This window comes from Aspergillus bombycis (assembly GCF_001792695.1).
Source record: "Aspergillus bombycis strain NRRL26010 chromosome Unknown contig00130, whole genome shotgun sequence".
NCBI lineage: Eukaryota > Fungi > Ascomycota > Eurotiomycetes > Eurotiales > Aspergillaceae > Aspergillus > Aspergillus bombycis.
The window spans coordinates 2,708-23,211 of record NW_019170132.1 but is presented as its reverse complement, the minus strand read 5'-3'; the positions used below and the strand labels follow the sequence as shown (position 1 = coordinate 23,211).

Below are 20,504 nucleotides of genomic sequence, written 5' to 3'. Positions count from 1 at the left end.
GGGTGTGTAAATTACACTTAACCGTGACTCCTGCCACCTGCAGAGTTACACCATATGATACAGCTTTGTTAACGTTAATTCCTTTCACTGTGATCCTGCGTAGCTGGGGTTAGTGGATGCTCATTGACCTCATTGACTTGAGTGAAGGATTTACCACACCTCATATCAGAGTCCGAATCAAGACCTATAAGATTGACGGGAATCTCATTGGGGAGATCCGCATCTGTTGCAGGTGATACGGTAGACGTTACGAGAGCGCGAGACGAGAGACAGAGAGCTACTTGAAGCTTCATCGTGGATATTACGGTTTGTAATAAATCTAATCTGGCTGTGTGTGCACTTCACGGCCGTGTTATGGATTAGTGCTATGAGAGGTAAATGGGAACTTATATAGACCATTGATGGGCATGGAAACTCTTGATACCATGCTCTTCCTCCCCTCCACCTTCCCAATTCGCAGTCATGTAGTACTCTGAATATTTAGTATGTCCCTTAGATTGATCCAACAGCTAACAATCCAAAGGTTCATGAAAGAACCAGCCTTGAAGGAGCTAACGGGTTCTCGCCCTGGTGTTCATCCATGCTTCTTGATGTGGTAGTTGGCAGCCATCAAAGCTGTCTCAGAATTGCACTGCAGGATGTTAACCCATCCCACGGCGGTAATTTTGAACTTGGTCATCTTCTAGAGGTTTAATAGGGCGTTAACATATCAAGCAATTTTTAGTTATCGCCATGCTATTCAAATTAATTAGGATTACCATATCTCTCTCTTGGGAGTATATAGTGGTACCATGGCCCTTGGTGAAAAGAAAAAGGTAAAGATAATAGCAAAGAGAAAGAGAGGGGGGAAAAGAAAGGAGAGAGTGGTACAGGAACCTGTAGAGCAACCAGGCGGTTGCTCTATTATCAGCTATGGGCGCGAAGACTGAAGGGATAGAATCATACATTTCTGCTGCATATTGTTGCTGGTATATAGGTCAAAGTCCTGGCTTGATTGAGTGTCCTTATGTTTTATAGCCATGCGTTTGAAGTAGGGAAGAAAGTCTGGAAGGTGGGAATCGGGCTGGTACCACTTGACAATGATGGGAAGAAAATCGAAAGGTGGGACTCAGTCAGGTATTCACTTTAATATATGTGGAATACGAATTCACAAGGTTACTCTTAGATTGGGTCTCTTTGATCGAACGATGTATATACTTAAGTATCACATGATCACCACCCCTGACAGTATCTATAGTCTCAGTCCTGGATGAGCTAGGGCAAAGCAGATCACGAGTCTTATATTTTCTAAACCAGGCGGCTTTTCGAGCGATTTCTCTACAGCAATAGCCTTCTTCAGTGCTTTGTACTTTCAAACTACGCTCATAAGATTAATGTAACTTTATGCCATATGGTAGAGCTAGGAGGTAACTAGCTGTATCGTTGTGCAGAGTTATTCCGATAAAACACCTCCCAACTAAAGCATAGAAAAAGGCATGCAGCAGCCATTCTAAGGTGGGGCTCATCTAGCGCCCATGGTTCGGGCATAGACACCAGTTTACTGTCTGCCCGAGATTCAAGGGCCACTTCATTTGCTACGTCTCGCCAATAGATACAAGAGGAATCTAAAATTTCAATGCATCACTGAAGGTTTGTGAAGGGACGAGTTGGTCTGCGGAAATGCCAGGGCCTCTCTGGGCGATAACACAGATGATAGGCCAGTACGCGCCAGTCAGACTCACCCTCCTCAACCCTGTCTTTCTAATCTCTGATGTCTTCTATTAGAGGCATGAAAAACCGACACACTTCCGGGACTGGGATGGAGCCCAAGGTGACTATGACTGCTAGGCTGCAGGACGAGCAGACTTGATGCCCCCGCGCCCAGCATGAAAAGTCTGTCCACTTGCTCAGGGGTCAGCTGTCCAAAGGCATTTTAGGCGCGACTCATCCAACAGTCATGACCACTTCTTTAGATCTAACTGCACTTCGCGTGCTAGAGAGATAGAATCGCTCTTCCAACTAAAGCTTGCCGTGAGAATGACTTTCCAGTCGCATCTCAAGGAGAGATAGCCGGCGAAGACAGCCTTCACTGCATCGATAATTGCAACTTTGGTGCGGCCGATGATAGCAATAGTTCGATTGAGAATGCTGTGGGTCGATATTATGGGTTGATAAGTGGAGTGCGAGGAGGACAACGCAGATAGTGACGATGGGTACGACTCGAATGATGCTACCGGTAGCGACGACGACGATCATGACGAAAATTCCGATTTGGTGATAGAGACTAAATGTGACTGACGACGATGAATGGTGGTAAGCGTTTGGATTGATCCACAAGGGGATCGAACTCAACACCCTCCACCTTTGCTTTGAATGGATGTTGCATTGTAGATCACTTGTTTCTGGCTTCCTTGCTTTTATTGCTTGCTTTTGATTTTTACCGGCAAAACGCGGACGTTGCTATCATGGGTGGAGATTTCACGAATGCCTTTGTCCCGTAATGCCTTCCTCGACATCACTTATCTTATGCTCGAATTTATTTCTTAAAGGAGAGAAATCGCCTGAGTCATTGAAAGTTGTTCTATCGCTGAGATTCTGGATGAACTGTATCTGATTTGACAAGTGATAGGTAGAGCCTTACTCGAAACTACTTCTCCGTAGGTTCAGCACCATTCGTTTGGGCCTGCTGCACCTTGGCGCCCGGGAAGCGAGTGCCCCTGTCCTTGACCTTCTTCTGTTTCTTTTCCACAACTGGAGGGGGATAGGCCTTCTGAGTAATCTCTTGCCATTCCGGGGAGGCTTGGTAGGCCGCTTGTATAGGTGCCATAAGGTTGACAAGACCCGCTGCTACAGCAGGCTTAAGCAATTGTGGTGTTAACTATACGGTATTTATGTTAGTTTCTTTTGTTCGAAGTCGAGATTGACACGGGAAGATCAAACATACAACATCGTTCGCGTAATCTTCCTTAAGTTGCTTGATATCGGTGTAGATCAATGGCTCCTCATCCCTTCGCTCGACTCGGAACTCCTTGTTGCCCTTGAGATCAGCGGCGGGTAGGAGAACATATTCCACTAGTGCGATAACTCCGTTATCTTCGACAACCCGAGGAGCGGCTTCCGCTTTGCGAATCTTCTTCGAGATACTCTCGGCTGGGTCAAGCAAATCGATCTTGCTATCTGTTCATTAATTAGTTTTTAGCGACCTCCAGCGAAATCGGATGGGCTAAAGGGAGGATTACCTTCAACGCTCGAACTCATCTTAGCGCCCTTCAACCCGCTGATCATGGGATTGATCAGATGTGCGCGCTAGAGACGAATTCATTAGTTTTTAAAAGATTTCTTGTCAAGATCAGCGGTAGCCATACCTTGCGATAACCGATTTTAGGCAGCCATTCCACGGCGGCGGTAAAGAGTTTCCTCTGGTCCATACCTCCGAGCTGAGCATCAACTTTGAGATGCTCTTCGTCGAGCACCTGAAGCACCGGGTACAGAAGACCACTCAAGGGAGCATTGTCGGTCTGTTTGACAACCTCTGCGCCAGCCTTCTTAGCATCTCCCTCGGAGATCAAACTCGACAGGCGATACACATCCATGACATATTCGGGGCTTTTTTGGTAGGAGCTGCCAAGAACGAACTCAAGCTTGTCAGTCGGCACGCCCACAGACTCGAGAATTGCCGTGATAATCTTGCTATAGTATTTAGCACGGTTTTCGACAAGCTCGAGCGGCGCCTTCAAGTTGTCAAGGAAGGCATGGACATCGGCGAGCAGGACAACGACGTCGCATTGTGCACGGAGCAATTGAGCGATTTTGAGCGCAGCGAGGAAGTATCCAACGTGTGGCCTTCCGGTGGTTGCCGTACCTAATACCAACCACAGGTTAACTAGTGCAGGACTGTGTATCTAGAATGACTCTTACCCCAATAGATTCTGGGGTTTCTCTTTTCGATCAAGATTTGTTCAATCAACTCCGGGTTCAAAACCTCCGCGAGGTTCTCGCGGATAAGGTCAAACCGTGCTTGTGCTTCCGAGTCCATCGCGACGAGTCTAAGCCAGAAAACGATATTGGTAGAGAGAGGCGCAGGGAAAGATAAAGGCGGCGCTGGTGGGCTGGTGGGATGGTTTTCTTAGGCGGGGAAAAACCGTCGGATCAACGGTTGTTCCGTTGCCATTTTTTGAGTCAGAGCGACAGGCGGTCAGGGGTGGCAGATAACATTCTTCATTGTATCAAAACCCAATCGGAGAGAAGTCCGCCACCCGGTCCATGTGACATGGCTTTCTGCATGGCCATTCTTCGTTGCAAAGCTTACACACGCCACTACTTGATGTCGTCAAGAGACGGACCGGCACAAGGCCCTTTTTCTAAGCAAAGTGCCCATATCACGTGAAAACGTCAATTCATGAGAAATTTGGGCTGAACTACGACTCAATCGAAATGGGGTATCATAGCAGAAAGTAGTCTGTCAGAGGCTCGGCAATGCAGTAAATAGCAACATTCATCCATCCACGCAAAACAGTCTGAAGTAACGTCCATCACGGTGACCGTGCCCACTCCAATTCCCTCGGGCTATTGTTATTCATGGGACTTCCGAGATCCCGATAAGGTGCTATCGGCGACGCCTCCACGGTCGTCGTCATGGTGTTCCGATCACCAATGTGAAACTTCTTTGTAGCGAGAATGTCTGTCCTACGCGGTATCAGTTTCTCACACTGCGCTAGAAGAAACAAGGGAACTTACACCATAACCAGTGGGAACAAGCATTCCATCGTATATGCAAACCGATCAAACTGGCCCGCCACCGTCGTGGCTGTTTGGGATGTGACCTGCAACGAATACGTAACTGCGCGGGTGATCCCGATAACGCAGAGGCTGGCGACGCGCACCTCAGTTGTGCGGAGCACATGCCGGAAGACCATTCTTGTGAAGGACAGTTTAGGAGAGACGCGGTATGCCTTGTGCAGAAGCCGAATGAGAAAGAAAGAGCTGCACGTTTCGACCAATGCGATACTTGCGAAGTAACCGACGTGCAGGTAGTCGATTCGGTGTTGTAAGGGGCCAGTAGAATGAGAGGACACGCCTTCTTGAGTGATTTCGAGGACTCTGCTGGCGAGTATAGTCATTCGGATGGAGCCAATTACAACCATGAAAAACCAAAAGAGGGAAAGGAAGAGTATCCGGACCGAGTCGCGGAGAGTGTGCAGTAGTATTTGGTAGCTATAGAAGGAAAGGCCTGCTTCTTGGACCTACTGTCTGGTTAGTACGGCATTAGGTTACTAGAGCTAACTGAATGATGCACTCACCAGCCAGAGGATATCAGCAATGGCGCTGGCGGCTGCTCGGTTTCCGGTAGGATATGATGTGTAGAAGGAAAAGTAGCAGAGTCCGTTGGCCACGGCACCAGCGGCGGAGACAACGATGGGGATGAAGCTCAAGGGGCTGGGCCGTGTGATGAGCATGGCCCAGATACTCAGGAGTGTTGTGAACAGTCCGATACTGCTTAGTATCGACCAGCTCAACTCATAATAGCTGGCGATTTCCGGAGAGGCGCCAGATGGTGGGTGGGTATCCATTGCTTCGCTTATAGTATGTCAAACGAATATTTTAACGGCAAAGACTGCTGGAGCCCTCCCTCCCCCTCGGCATTCCTATGAAACAGGATCACGAGAGCAATGAATTTCCTCTAAGCTAGAAAGATAAGAAGCAGGGGGGGGTGGCTTTCGCGTAATTATATCAATCGTGTTCTTCAGACTATACTGCTAAAGAGGACCTGCATTGGAACACCAAGAGCGTGCAGTTCCATTCCCCGCATTATCCACACTTCATGAATAGGGCGTCCGCGGTAATCTGGGGAAAAACTGGGGTCGATCCACGCAGAACGGATGAAATACCGCGTCCAAGTATTAGCCCTAGCCACGGATAATTTAATCCCCAACGGATGGTGGCCGAGCGTTAACGGTTATTTCTTCCGTCAATCTCGTACGTTTCTCACCCATTAGCCCGGCTCATTGAACTGGTGGGCTGTGCGTGCCATCTTCCTGCTTACGAATGCACTAACCTCGCTTAGAATGATTGAAATTAGGATTCTTACTAGTGTGGATGTTAGCCTTCACTAGGCTGGACCCGGGGGGTTCGGTGGATATCCCCGTCGTGGCTTGAGGGTAGACCCCATACAGCCGAGCATAAAATAGGCTAATAACATATGCCAAGGCTAAAAGAGACATACCAAACACCCAACAAGAAAGAAAAACTTAACGTTCACATAAACGGGTTCACGCATTTTCTCCCGGACTCAATTAGCAGCAAGCACTCCCACCGACCAAGCCGGTAGCATGAAAGTAAACTTGCCATTCGTCGCCTTCACATCTGACTCACTGGGCGTCACCAGAGTCTGGCTATCCGAGTTGAACGCCTTCGGATCGCTGTCTGCAAGAACCGTCAATTTTCCACCCGTCTTCCCGGAGATGGACACGCTGATCTCCTGCGAATCAGCTCCATAGTTGGCCAACTTCACGTAATACTCGTCTCCGGCACTGGAGGCAACCCAGTAAACAGGTCCGAAAGCAGAATCAGAGGTCACGCTATGGAGAGTGTCTCCGCGGTTTACAGAGAACATCTGCTGCACGTAGTAGCTGGTGGTCTCGATGACCGTGCTAGGGTTCTGTGTGAAAGCAATGAGATTCGGCTATACTCACGTCAGTTTTCTAGTCTACCCTTGTATTCCACGAGGGGCTATCCACGTACCGTCCACTGGGTAGAGTTCACCAGTTGCAAAAGGGGAGCATACGCTGCCATCTTGACGACATCGCTGTTCCTCTCAATGCCGATCATGTACACGGCCTCAGCAACGGATCCCTGCATGAAGGGCCAGGCATTGTCCTGCTGGCACGAATACTCCCCGATGAAGTACGGGACGGATCGGTCCTTGTTATCGAATTGACTGAACTGCTTCACGAGGTTATCGGCAGTATTGTAGTTATGATAGTCCACCCAAGCGCCTTCCGGCAGCTTACTAGGCAGACAGGATGATTGGTCAGTGCTGGCGATGATGGTGAGATCCGGATAGGCAGCGTGAATCGCATCGTAAAAAGCAGTAAAACGCTCTACGTAGGATGCACAGCCGCCACCTAGCATATCCTCGTTACCGATCTCGACCATGGTAAGTTTCCAGGGTTCCTTGCGCCCGTACGACGCACGAAGGGAGCCATATTCTGTGCTCGAATCGCCAAGAACGTACTATGATCCTGTCAGAGGCATTCCTGCTGGCAATGGGGTACGAAGCATACTTCAAGCTCACTCAGCACGTCATCAATGTAAGGCTTCAGGCGTCGCCAGTGATCGGTGTGTTACCACCGGACCCAAGTGCAAAGCCAGCCCATACACCCAGGACTGGGGTAAGTTCCATATCCTCGCACCAGTAAAAATACTCATCAAGGCCTGATTGAACGGTTAGGCTCAGTCTAGTAGTATATTTGAGGTGCACTTACCCAGTCCGTCCGTGTTGTAGTATGTCCAGTCGCCTTGCGTCCGGGGCGGTTTTCCACGGGGCCGATCGTCTCATTCCACTTCCATCTCAAAGCTTCACTCGCGCCCTCGCTGTGTCTATTAGGTTGTGTCCATCCGGAGTACCTGGCACCAGGAAGGCGAACACTCACAGATTGTTACCTCCAGGGAATCGCAAGAAAGATCCCTTCATGTCTGCCAAAGGCTGAGCCACCTGAGGTTTCAGCCCATTAGACCTAAACACCATATCAGTACGATTCGTCACGGCACCGAAAGAATCACACAAACCTTGACTTGTACGTTTGAGGGAAAAGCTCAAAGAGCCCAAAGTTTAATGAGGAACCACCAACGGATGCTCCGTCAAGCGTGAGCTCATAGAGCACAGCACCATCAGGGGCCTTCTTGGTAGGAATCTTTGCCGTGACCTGGGTAAAGTTGCCTGAGTTCGAAGATTGCGAGATCTTCGTCGAGCCATACTCTGTACCTGTGTTGTTCCCTACCAGTCGGACCGTGATGTCGCCGGAGAAGTCACCCTTGATCCAAAAAGTGTTTAAAAACTCGCTCCCATCTACTGGGACCCCCCAGTAGCCTTCGTTGGTAAATCCGACAGCACCAGATGCGCCCTGTTTGACATCAAGTTTCAAACTATGCGGGATGGCTTCGGTCAAGGGGTTCTGCGTGTCAACGGCGATAGTGGCATCGCCGACGGCAGCCCACGCAGTCAGGTCGGGATTACTTCCCTGCAGGCCATTATTGCGCAACAGCTGTCCATAAATGCCTCCATCGCCGGAGTGGTTAATATCCTAATCTCTCTATTAGTTATGAAGTCCACTGTCCGCTGCGTCGGGATCGCATACTTCGAACATGAAGCCATACAGAATGGGGCTGGAAGAGTTTCCTTTCTCAGTGGAAACCTCTAGAGAGACACCATACACATTCTGAACTAAAGAAAACAGGAAGGGAAGGGCACTGAGCCCCGAAAGAGTTGAGAACGCCACCATAGTTCTATTCCCGATGTGGTACCTGAAACTGGGAGCATCGTTCGAGGGTCATACTCCATGCTTTTATAGTCGCTCTTGAAGAATAATTAACCGTTCTCGGGCTTTGAATATAGGAGAATGAGGCAGGGAGCCGTATAGCAGTGATGAAGACATTCAACCGAGAGTGGAGAGAGCATGGAAAATGCGGAGTGCCCGATCATACTGTGATGTGAGATACCCACATAAAAGCATGCAGTGCGACATGTTACAGTGACAGCCAAGGATATGGCACGCTGAAGCCCAAGTCATAATACCTGTTTTTTAGTACCACTTCCAATCGTCTATTGTCAGCATAGCCCACCGCGATATCCGGAGTGTATCCGAGCTATATCAATAGTTCCTAGATGGACTATAGTGGATCATACGACATGTCGATCTTTGTCCATTTACAGTGAGACAGCGAGTTATTCCAGGTATCCAAAGATCCCAAAACCAGGGACCACTGTAAAACCTCGGAGAAATATAATCTACACCCACGGTGGTACAAGAGACCTCACGCCCACCGCCACCACGAATTCTTAGGGTAAAACAAGCTTTATGGCTGCCAGTATACCACTGCCCAGCAATTTCTTGTGTTAAGGAGGCGCCGGGGTGGGCTGAACAAAGTAAGTCAAGGGCCTCCAGAATTATTACAAGTCAGGCACCAAGCCAGCATCTGTAGCACTCCACCATCGTGACCACAAGCCGAAGAAAGCAACGCGCTGTGGGTAATATCACACCGGTAGCCCCTTCGCAGCTGCAGCATCTTGGCGCAACTCTCAGGCGATTGGCTCGGTCCCTATCGGACCAAAAATGGTCCCTGCTTAGGGCCGGATAATAATATAATTTAGTTCCTAAGTCCATGCACGATGATGTCGGTTGTGTATTCCCCCTCTTTCTTTGTCTCCGCATGGGTTCTGTAGGACGACGCTCAGGGCAAAACCCCGGCGGGGACGGGGTTCCCTGTCGATCATCTCGCGGAACTACGAGTCGTGCGTCTTGGAAGTCTCACTCGGCTATCAAGAAGCCTATGGTGGCTGACATTATGCATGAACTGGTTGTACGCTGAAAGGCCCTGAATTGGTCAATCCATATTTCTCGTGGCTACTACTCACGGCCCCGAGTCAGGGGTGAAGAAGGAAGCGATAGACATCATAGCTGTGGTGCATGCCTTGCAACATGTTGCATGCATACTAGTATCACTGGGAAACGAACATCGCGTGGCGTATCCCTGGGTTATTGACATGCTAACGCAGCTTTTGGACCATACCAGGTTGGTGTGGTCTCTTGACAGGTCCAGGTGGATGTACTGACATGTACTAATAGTCAACGACGTCCAGTACGAAGATATATTCTAACGTACTACACAACGGCAATAACTAGTGCTCAACTCCACAATAAACATCAAATAGTAGCGCAAGTAGCTATACAGAATATTAATATTAGTAATGCGATAGATTTGTGATGAATCACAAATGGGTGTTAGGCCATTGTTCAGCAAAGGAGAGCACAAGAGCGTGAAGTGTTTATTGATTTTTTGATTTTTTGGAATATATACACAAATAAAAATCAATATTTCAACAGATCCTCGATGGTCTAACGGTCATGATTTCCGCTTGTCATCTCATATGAGAACAAGCGCGGGAGACCTGGGTTCGACTCCCAGTCGGGGAGATCTTTTTTGGCAAACATTTTTCTTTTCCCTCTTGTTTTGGCTGACCTTGTAAGGGGGTACATACCTCTTCTTTTTCTCTTTCTCTTTCTGCTTTCTCTTCACAAGGCATGGAACATATCCACGTGTTACTCTATCGTTTGGCATTTCTTTATCCAATGTTCGGCTTCTTCTGACTTTTGTTGTAGCATCACTTCCAACCACAATGCAGACCCTGCCCTCCCAACACCAGGGCTTCTTACTACTGCAATATTTGGTGCCAGCAGACTGGGCCAGATACATCGGGGTGCGTATACTATATCCCATGATCTATATGGTACCGCCCACTACATTGCGAACCTGTTATTTCATATGTATCGATCGAAGTAACTGGACTTGTGTGTAGTATGTTCTAGAATGCCGAGGGCGCCTGTAGACATGAACTATTAAATATAGGATATGGACTTCTACATCCTGTAGTAGCTGAATTTTGGTGTTTATATAACGGAGGATGTACTAGACAACCGGTCAGCCGGGCAAGGACACGGGCAATAGAAGTGTGAAGGCTTTCGACCATTCGATAGTAGCCGGAACATTGACTGAATTATATGTATCCTCTCTCATCCTAACACGGCCGTTCTGTTGTAGACGCATTTTGTTTACACCTCATCAGATAACTGCTAGTAAAAATACACCCTGATCGCTTGAATCCTTCATATACATATATATAGGAGGGTATCCTCAAGCCAAATTTCGCAGAGCAAAGAGAAAGATCACATAGCAATGACGCATACTAGTCACAGAGCCTACGCGAAGCGTCTGTTTCTCTAATATTCATTTTAACCAGGAGAAAAGGGAAATAACGAAAAAGATCTCACAACGTATACTGTGATCATGATCACTACTCCCGTCGAGGATCACGGTTGATCATGGAATGGCAGCCCTGCAACCGCTCGAACAAGCATATTCATTGCACTCGCCGGCCCGCCTCCGATTGACACAAAGTGGCGAGGATTATATTTAGGACCATACATCATCAAGTCATAGTTTTCATTTATCTCAATAACCGATCCGTCATTAAGCAAGATTACCGGCTCGACTGGGTGATGTACGACGGTGGAAGAGAACTCCCGACTCCAGAGACATGGATAAAATCCACTGACTGGTATGGTGTACTAATAAATGACCATGCGTTACATAACTAGGAGACCATCATGCAATGAAAATACCTAGAGATACGCGCCAGTAGGAGATCAAGTATTCCAGAACTCTGCGAAGATGACTAGGAGTACAAACACTGTCGACCGGCTCCATCTTCTAAAAGCCTCCCTGGTTGGGTGGTAAACTTCATGTTCTTTGACCAACGCGCCTGCAGAGACTTAATATACTGTTAAAAAAAGATCCGAATGAATTAGTTTTCGATCTACACCCCATCAAGCCACTAATCTCTCTAGGAGGCTGGCCTGCGAGATATAGAGAAGAAACAGGATACTCCGGCTCTTACCTTATATCTTATCCTGGCCTTTGTTTTGTTTAATGGTCGCTTCCTATCTTAATTCTAGTTGCTAAAGTAGCTCTGACTGTTCTCTTTTAACAGACAGGATCCGGTCGGATGCTCCTCGTCGAATAGCGAATGCTAAACAGGATAAGCTGTTACTCAGCCGACTGATATAAGAAGATATAGTTCTCTAAATTGTGTTCGTGGTATCGGTCACGTATCTCTCGCTATTATCCATTACATATCAGATTCACATGACAGTCAATATGATCGACAGCAATGGAGTCTTCAGAAGACAGTCTGCTTTGGAACTTCAGGGGTGGCTGGTTCGGTAGCGATATGATATACCCTGTCACCCACGGGAGACCAAAGATTTAGGAATCAGTATATCAGCGTTATTCCGCGCCTTGGAACTTAATGTATCCGGGTGGGGTAAATGGCTACTATTAATATTAGCACTACTTGTCTCCTTACAATCGCTCTGAAGATCCTGGAACATATCTAGAAGATTGCTACTACGTAAGGCCCTCTCTACCACAAGGTGGTGTGGGCTCACTGTTTAGAGGAACGTATTTACCACGATCAATGTATCAAGTTATAAAATTATATACTACTATTCGGTTCTAGATACTGGAGAACCGTATTCCATTACATGTTGAATGCGAAATATTAATGTCAAGTCAGCCAAGGGTCATCAGGGGCGCGATTCTGGATGGTAGTCCAGCCCGTCTGCGTGCTCCTGTATTTGCGGCAACTTCGGCGGCAAATCGCTTTCAGGATCGTCTTGGATGTCCTTGTTGATAGGATCCTCTGGAGCTAGGTTTGGCTCCCTCACAAGGCAGGAAGCATACGTGGTGAAGGGTACACTCACCCAGAACACCACAAACGCGACGATCAGGTTAGCCATGAGAGAGACGTTCTCGCTGGCGCCAATGCCGAAAGCGATAGCAAAGCCCAGACTCTCGAATGAACGAAGAATTCCAGTGGTGTATGCCAGGACATCGACATGGATATCGTATGTTCCCAGAATCCAGTACGTCCACACCACTGATGCCTGACTTCCGACACTAATTCATCCAATACGTCAGTAACGAATCTCTAGTGTATTCACAAGCAAATGGACATACCCAAAGAGACAGTACGCGGCGATCGCCTTGCCGTATCCAGGGTCATAGATATCCAAGGATGGGGTAGGATTTTGCCTCTGCAGGTCCGTCTGCATGACAAAATTCAAAACCCACTGCGGGATAAACACCGCGACCATCGTCAGCCAGCCTGCAAGCGCCGTTCCTCGTCTCGTTCGGAAGATTTTATTTGAATCCAACAGCCAGCCCCAAAGCACCGTAGCCACAATACCGACAATGGTTTGGACGAATCCAGCCAGTGTCCGGCCCCGGACCGAGAAGTATTCCGTCAGATAGTTCCCCTGGTATGTTTGACTCCAGCGCACGGTGATGAAGATCGGAATCAGAAGCAGCATGTACTTCTGCTTTGTTGCTTTCCAAAATCCCCTGAGTCCCTCCTTGAACGAAATACGATGTTCGTCGGAGCTGAATGTCGGTTTGGTTCCGTCTTTGCGAATCAGCTTGTGCGCGGGAGCGACGGTTAACGCGAGGGGGAGACCGCCGCAGCTGAGTCCGATGAGAACGAGGTATGTCTTAGGGCTGATGCTGCCCTTGCTGGATGAGTCTATGTTGAGCGCGAGTTGAATGGCATTTCCAATGACAGATCCAAGCTTGTTCAGGGCCATCCAAATGCCGACTATGGGCCTCGTTAGCAAGTGCCTGTCTTGTTGGATCTCATGATTCAAGATCGATGGCACTTACTGTAGGTACCGCGGTTCTCAGGCTCGGGATAACCGACAGCAATAGCAGCCTCCGAAACCCATAGTGCGGCGCCCTATACGCAAATCAGCACTCACACTTCTCCTCTCACCAGCCTGAACGAAGATAGTAGCATACCGAGAAACCACAGGTCACCGACCCTAGGAGCAAAAACCACTGAGTTCCGAAAACACTATTGCAATACAATGCCGCAAAATAGGGCACATAACCAATAGTCCCGACGACCAGCACCCACTTCAGACTGAACCTGTTTCCGGCGATCGAGAATAACGGGCATGTCACGATCATGATCACGTATGTGATGACATTGGAGGCATTGACGAAATACGGGGTTGCGAGACCACCGGCTCCCAGTCCTGTCGCAAGATCAGTTTCTGTATTCCTCCCTTTCTTGCTTCTCTTCTTTTCTGTCTTTTCCTTTTCCTTTTTTTTTCCCCCGGTTGGCGATAGCGATAAGAAACTAACCATTCAATGCATCCCAGATACCGGGCTGGGTAAAGCTGATCAGACCCAAGGCGATAGTCTGATACAGGGTCCCGCGATACCAGCGGTGCAACGTCTCCCAAAGCCCAGCCATGGTCGAAAGCCAGAGAACTCTGGCAAAGACATGGCGATTGGCGATGCGAGTCGATATTTAGTATGCAGACAGGTTTATCCTCAGCAAAGGCCAGCGCCCCACTCCGATGTCGTGATCGCGAGCAGCGCTGCGATAAGAAGGCAATACATAGGGCGCGGGATGAATTCCATGTGTCATGAATACCCACTTGGTGCCGGCTCTGGTACGAGGCCGTTGGACAATTGCCGGCGCTGGCAATTAAGCGATGAGGAGCCCCAGTCCGCGCCTCCCAACGGCTCCCCTGATGGATACGCCTGGACCTGCCCTGGATCGTGACTCGTGAGTCATTTCCTTTTGTATTTCATTTCCTTTCTGGGCATTTTTCTTTTGAATGGTTTCCTGACTAGTGACTCTGTACTCCGTATATTCTGCGCGATCGGATGGGTTCACGGCACGTGTGGATGGATAAGGGTATTGCCCTATCAATACTAACCATAGGCCTTCTAGAAGGAGTTTAAAAGGCTTTAATCGTCCAACCCACTGTCGTCTGTCATAGAAGAAAGTATCGGGATCCTTAGACTTGTCGCAGGTTTCTGACTCGAATAATAATTCAATGTCAATGTTGAGTTGAGTCTCGGGTTCAGCTGTTCGTTCAGCCAGAATTCGCGCATAGATCGAAATTCCAATCCAGATAGAGAACAAGATGAGGATCATAGTTCCGCAGCGGACACCCAATCTAGACGGTCTAAAAACGAGGCTAAGGCAGTGTCGATCACCGGGGCTGAAACCGTAATATAGTAGGAACAGGAACGGCCTTTCTTGCGCGAGAGTGATACATCGAGGGCTTCATACCTGTGCCCTGGGAGCCCCACATTTAGGAGAGCGCCTGTAGAGCTATATATGAAGCTGCCTTTGTCCTCGGTGTACTCCGTATCGACTGACCATCTCCACTGATACCTGCACAGACTAGCCCGCATTTGGAACCAGTTAGCCTTCCCAAGGGCCATCTGTGTAATGGCTTACGAAAGCATGCAGCTCGTGTAGTCGTTATCTTCATTGTAGTGCCATAGGCAAATGGGCAAATGGCAATTCATGATTTGAAGGGTCCGTCTTGGTGCCGACTACTCTCAGCACTGGGCTGGTCGAATCTGGGCCATAGCCGCATATAGCTCATCTTCAGCGTCACAAGCTATTAGTGGAATTTTCCGCTCATGTACAGCTGCAACGGAAGATAGGAAACAATTAAAATCGAGAAGACAATACAAGCACATGTGGATGACCGTGAGATTTGCTAAATAATATCACTCAATGTCTGGAAAAGGGGCTAGGGTTTATCATATGATCCGCCATAGTCGAGGTGTAATATAATGCATATAATTATGACCTGTCACGAAGGCGAAACAATGAAAGCATACGGAGTACACAGGAGCATTATTCCACTAGCTACTCTGGCACTTAATTAAAATTACAATTGAACGCGGGATTTAGAGAATGTGCAGACTTGTATATTATCCTGTCATGTTCTATTCTAATCCATTATCAATGTAAACAGCACGCCAATGTGCCACTCTAAACTACCCTCCTTCTATTAGCACATAACCAATTAAAGAGAATACTCATTTTCTCCTCGCGAGAAAATCATTCACCGTTTTCCATATTCCCTTGACGCCCTTCTCAATCTCAAACCGCCCATCATAAAGCGGATACACAACCACCGCCAAGAAAGCAAAAAACTGCCAAATAATAGCAACCGTAACCCACCCCGAGAAGAAAGACTTGGTGAAGATATAGTTCCGGTAAAGTGGCATAGGCCACAAGATAAAAGTGATAAGCACCAGGACTACGAAGATCACCCACGCGATACGAGACCAGCGGTATAGCTCTTTCAGCGTTTCGTCACTGAAAGGGTGACGGATATCGTCTAAACTCAGTTGTGTTGGTGAGGTGATAGCCGGCGCTGCTGAAACGGCAATGGTCTTTTCGTCTGCTCCAATTCGCTCTGGGTCGTCGGTGGAGGTTGTTTCGGATGCGGGGGATTCAAGGCTAGGGCTGGCTGGTTGCTCGATGGCTTTTTCGCTCGACTGGTTTTCCTTAGAGGCGTGTGCGATGGACGGGTCGGAGGCATGCAGTTGTGCTTCGTCTGCGAGCTCGATGCGGAGGAACTCACGCCAGTCGAATTTGTAAGGCTTATAGAGGGATATGATGACGGAATAGAGGCTGGGGAGAAAAACGATCCAATGGCGCCGTACAGGGCCGGCAACCCCTCGCCAGTGGTGGTCATGTTGACAGCACCGTACAGGGACTTTGCGCTGGCCAGCCAGATAGCCAGACCGGTGAAGAAGCCCAGGACGGGGGAAACAATAGCTGCTAAGCGAGTCTGGCCCGACCAGAAAAGGGTGAGGGCCAGTGGAATAATCCCCGGGCAGGAGAGGATGGGCCGGAAGTAGCCAATCCAGGTCATGTTTGCACCGCCGTAGTTCAGAGCAATCGAGATACCGGTAATGAAGACGGCGTGGAAAACGACCGAAATATGACTGACGCGAAGGAGCCTTTTGTCGGACGCTTTTGGATTGAAGTATGTTTTGTAGAGATCGAACGAGAGGATACTGCTGACCGCAATCATCGAGGATGAAACCGTGCTTGTTAAAGCCATGAAGAGCAGTATGAAGAAGGCGACAATACCCGAGTCGCCAATCAGGGCCTTGACGAGGTATGGCATCACCATGCCGGCATTTACCTCTGCACTGGTAAGCGGGCCCGGGTAGGTAGGGAATAGAGGCGTGTTATGCAAAGCGCGTGCGGACAGTCCAATGACTGTCCCCAGACCCCAAGGGATGCCGAAGACAGCTACCGCAGCTAGGTTGTAAGCTGGCACCGTGGAGTTCACCTCGCTTGCAAAGGACTTTTGCCAGAATGCTGTATCCTATTGACCAACTGTTAGCATCACAACCCTTTTGCGCTCCTGTCGTCTCAACCATACCATGACCACGAGAGCCAGGTTGCCAAATTTCAAAACCAATCCCCAGATGATGGCATCTTTGGACTTCATCGTGAGCAGCGACCCTTCATAGTTTCCGGAAATATAGTTCTCGCTCGCCGTGGCCACCACCTTTTCATAGAGACCCCCCAGTCCACCCACTGCGGGATGGGTCAGAACCGACAGGGTAAAGTAGATGATGAGGATCAAAGCCACAGCCGTGTGAAGGAAGTCCGTGAGGAAAGTTGCCTTGAGGCCTCCGACCGCGGTGTACAAAACCACTAGAGGATGGTTAGTCACTTGCAGTTCCTCTCATGAGCCAGTGAAATGCGCCGAACTTACCTCCCAGCGGGATGAGAATCGTAGCTGCGACGAAGTGCATGCCGGACACTCCATAAATCAGTTGCGAGCCTGTCAGAATCATGGAGGCACACCCAAAGACATTATTGGTGAGATTCAACACGATAAATACCAGGTGCCCGATCCACCCATATCGCATCTTGATAATCTCGAGCGATGTATGGGCGTACGGCACTCGGATCTTGGCCATGACACCCAGTGCAGCCATCAATGCAATCTGGAAACAGAGACCGGACCCCCACCACTAGCACCATGTTAGCACAGTCTAACTAGTGGAGGTATGAAGCGAGATGACTCTACCAGAGGAACTGCCAGACCGTATCGATAGCACATCGCTGCGGACAACACCGTTTCGTTGATCCACATCCACGAAGAAAACACCGCCGACGCCGTTAACCCTGTCCCTACGGACCTATTCGCTACCATAAACATCTCCGAAGTGGCCGAGTCTTCGGAAAGATACGCCTTCTGCACTTTGATCGCGACCAGAATCACCCCGCAAAAAAGCACACCCAGCCCTATAAGGAGGCCATAAGCTGTGCCTTGCGGGATCAGGTCTATGCCCGCAACGCCTAATGTCGCTACAGTCATGATGGCAGGGTGAATGAGGAATGTAGGAAGGAGGAAGAGGTCATGGACATAGCAAGGTCGGAAGAATTGTATGAAAGGATGTCGAGTATTAAAAGCTTCCTGCGACCGTGGATATTGCCGATCGGGAATTTACTTTCATGTCCACAAGGACTCCTACATCGCTACTCCAATTTTTTTTTTTCCTTTGTGTGTTTTTTTTTTAACTTCTTCTCATTGACTTAGCGATTGCATTTGGAGCCTGGCTGATAGAATGGCCAATGCCGTATGGTTGAGTTGTCACGCAGTCAGCGGTAGATATTGCGTTATGCGGCACGAAATGCGTGAATGCCGGTAGTCAAACATGGGCAGCGTCTCAATGAAAGGAACGCCAAATGCCATTGCCTTGATACGAGCATGTGGATGGGACATAGTGCAGAGCTTAGGCGAGCTTAGCCAAAGAAAAGGCGAATTGAGGTGAGCAATGCATGGATGGGATGGCGTGCCTGCAGTGCGCTATGGCGACTCGTGCGGCACCACCCGATGAATCGCGATAACGGCAGCGGCCCCAAAATGACACGAGAAGCAAACAATAAGATAAAACAAGATGTGTGTACAGCTCAATCCGCTCGCACGGCATTGCCCGTATGTGATCCTCTTGGTGGGTCCTCCAAGTTTGTCCCTCCCTCGCAGCTCCCGTATACCGATTGAACAGACGCACGAAGACTCCCCGAACCAACCACGATGACAAACAACGATAACAATAAGAAGCAGATCATATTGAATGCGTTCGTGATGAATACCCCGGGCCATCTGGCGCCGGGGCTCTGGAAACATCCGAGAAACAAGACCGACCAGTACAAGAAACTCTCGTTTTGGACCGACCTAGCGCAGTTGCTCGACAATGCCGGGTTTCATGCCATGTTTATCGCTGATACCCTAGGTCCATACGACGTATACAAGGGTCCGGCCAATGTAGTCCCTGCATTAGCATCCGGAGCACAGTTTCCGGTCAATGACCCACTGTACCTGGTCCCAGCCATGGCAGCAGTAACCAAAAACCTGATCTTCGGCGTGACTGCGAGCGTAACATACGAAAAGCCATATGCACTCGCCCGCCGACTATCCACAGTAGACCACCTCAGCGACGGCCGTCTCGCCTGGAATATTGTCACGTCTTATCTCGACAGTGCGGCTCGCAATCACGGCCTCAAGGAGCAGATTCCACATGACGAACGGTATGCGATCGCTCACGAGTATATGGAAGTGCTCTATAAGCTTTGGGAAGGCAGCTTTCGAGACGATGCCGTCCGAGATGATCGAGAACAAGGGGTCTATATTGCCAGTGATACCGTGCGACAGATACACCATAAAGGGAAGTACTTCGAAGTACCTGGACCCCATTTCTGCGAACCCTCGCCACAACGCACTCCATTTCTTTTTCAAGCAGGCGTCTCTGAAGCTGGAAACGGCTTCGGAGGAAAGCATGGGGAAGCGATCTTCGTCGGCGGCCAGACACCGGAAGGCGTCCGGGTGACTGTGGACAACATTCGCAAAGTTGCCGCAGAGGAAGGACGCGACCCCAATCACATTAAGGTTATCGTGGGTATTAACGCCATTGTCGCCGCGACAGATGAAGAAGCGAAAGCAAAGCGGGAGGAGTATCTCAGGTATGCGGACGAAGAGGGGGCATTGGCGCTATTTGGCGGGTGGACCGGGGTCGATCTCTCAGGCCATACGGACGACAAGGACTTCCGATTCAGCGAATCTCCACGCGTTCAGTCCATTGTAAGGCGATGGTCTGCTACCGTGCCCGGGACGGACAATCTTCCTTGGACTAAGAGGCGAATTGTCGAGTACTTGAGTGTTGGAGGACTTGGGGCGAAAGTCGTCGGCAGCCCCACAACCGTCGCTGACGAGCTGGAACGATGGGTAGAGGTGTCAGGAGTAGATGGCTTTAACCTGGCTCACATTACCAATCCGGGGACGTTTGAGGACATTATAGAATACCTACTCCCTGAGTTGCGACGAAGAGGACGTTTCCGAAACGCGGTAGCAAAGGAAGGTGCCACAGCCAGAGAAGTTTTCATCGGATCCCGAAGGCTTCCAGATGATCATCCTGGAAGCAAGTATGGGTGGCATGCTGGTGAGAAGCTACCCAAGTATCAGCTGGAGGAAAAGAATGGAGAGAAGGTATGATAGAGGAGACTTGATGACGCTTGGACGACAGGGATAGCAACATTTGAGACCAAATCGAGCTACATATGCCTCGCTTTGCTTGAAGGCTGGAGATAATAAGAATAAAACTGCCTGCAGTGAACCTTACGCGGATAACGTAACCGTAGAATCGCTTAGTGAACAGCTGGTTTGGCCTTGACAACTTGAGATAAGCATGGAAGAGTCACCTGGGGAGAGACCAAACTTGGGTAGTATTAAACAGATTCATAGGCATTGATGGGTGAAACATTATGTCCATCAGCATTCTATCTCCTTCCAAACCCTTGTTCAGGCTGGGTCAATAGCGAATGCCCTGTGATACACGTGCAGCAAGAC

The 20,504-nt window shown here is 49.1% G+C and overlaps 6 protein-coding genes across 6 annotated transcripts; 1 reads left to right on the top strand and 5 right to left on the bottom strand.

The window, feature by feature from the left end:
* Positions 1-2,626: 2,626 nt before the first annotated feature.
* ABOM_010512 (tyrosine--tRNA ligase TYS1) lies at positions 2,627-4,024 on the bottom strand (the record flags this gene model as incomplete). The annotated part of the gene is made up of 5 exons (XM_022537640.1): positions 2,627-2,857; positions 2,924-3,156; positions 3,219-3,285; positions 3,345-3,841; positions 3,898-4,024. Coding segments are annotated over 5 exons (1,155 nt in total), but the record flags the coding sequence as incomplete, so codon positions are not given.
* A 487-nt stretch (positions 4,025-4,511) lies between these two features.
* On the bottom strand, positions 4,512-5,549 carry ABOM_010511 (uncharacterized protein; the record flags this gene model as incomplete). The annotated part of the gene is made up of 3 exons (XM_022537639.1): positions 4,512-4,665; positions 4,717-5,222; positions 5,280-5,549. The coding sequence occupies 3 exons, from the start codon at positions 5,547-5,549 to the stop codon at positions 4,512-4,514; spliced, it is 930 nt and encodes a 309-aa protein (XP_022384511.1).
* Positions 5,550-6,268: 719 nt separating this feature from the next.
* ABOM_010510 (alpha-N-arabinofuranosidase A) lies at positions 6,269-8,480 on the bottom strand (the record flags this gene model as incomplete). Its single annotated transcript, XM_022537638.1, has 7 exons — positions 6,269-6,661; positions 6,721-7,212; positions 7,327-7,413; positions 7,464-7,572; positions 7,632-7,715; positions 7,768-8,282; positions 8,337-8,480. 7 exons carry the CDS (start codon positions 8,478-8,480, stop codon positions 6,269-6,271), a joined length of 1,824 nt encoding a protein of 607 aa, XP_022384510.1.
* A 3,861-nt stretch (positions 8,481-12,341) lies between these two features.
* On the bottom strand, positions 12,342-14,068 carry ABOM_010509 (uncharacterized protein; the record flags this gene model as incomplete). Its single annotated transcript, XM_022537637.1, has 5 exons — positions 12,342-12,714; positions 12,775-13,408; positions 13,474-13,546; positions 13,609-13,847; positions 13,957-14,068. 5 exons carry the CDS (start codon positions 14,066-14,068, stop codon positions 12,342-12,344), a joined length of 1,431 nt encoding a protein of 476 aa, XP_022384527.1.
* Positions 14,069-15,663: 1,595 nt separating this feature from the next.
* On the bottom strand, positions 15,664-17,975 carry ABOM_010508 (sodium:solute symporter family protein; the record flags this gene model as incomplete). The annotated part of the gene is made up of 5 exons (XM_022537636.1): positions 15,664-16,264; positions 16,297-16,970; positions 17,028-17,305; positions 17,367-17,628; positions 17,685-17,975. 5 exons carry the CDS (start codon positions 17,973-17,975, stop codon positions 15,664-15,666), a joined length of 2,106 nt encoding a protein of 701 aa, XP_022384528.1.
* A 720-nt stretch (positions 17,976-18,695) lies between these two features.
* ABOM_010507 (LLM class flavin-dependent oxidoreductase) lies at positions 18,696-20,150 on the top strand (the record flags this gene model as incomplete). Its single annotated transcript, XM_022537635.1, has 1 exon — positions 18,696-20,150. One exon carries the CDS (start codon positions 18,696-18,698, stop codon positions 20,148-20,150), a length of 1,455 nt encoding a protein of 484 aa, XP_022384526.1.
* Between the last annotated feature and the right edge of the window lie 354 nt (positions 20,151-20,504).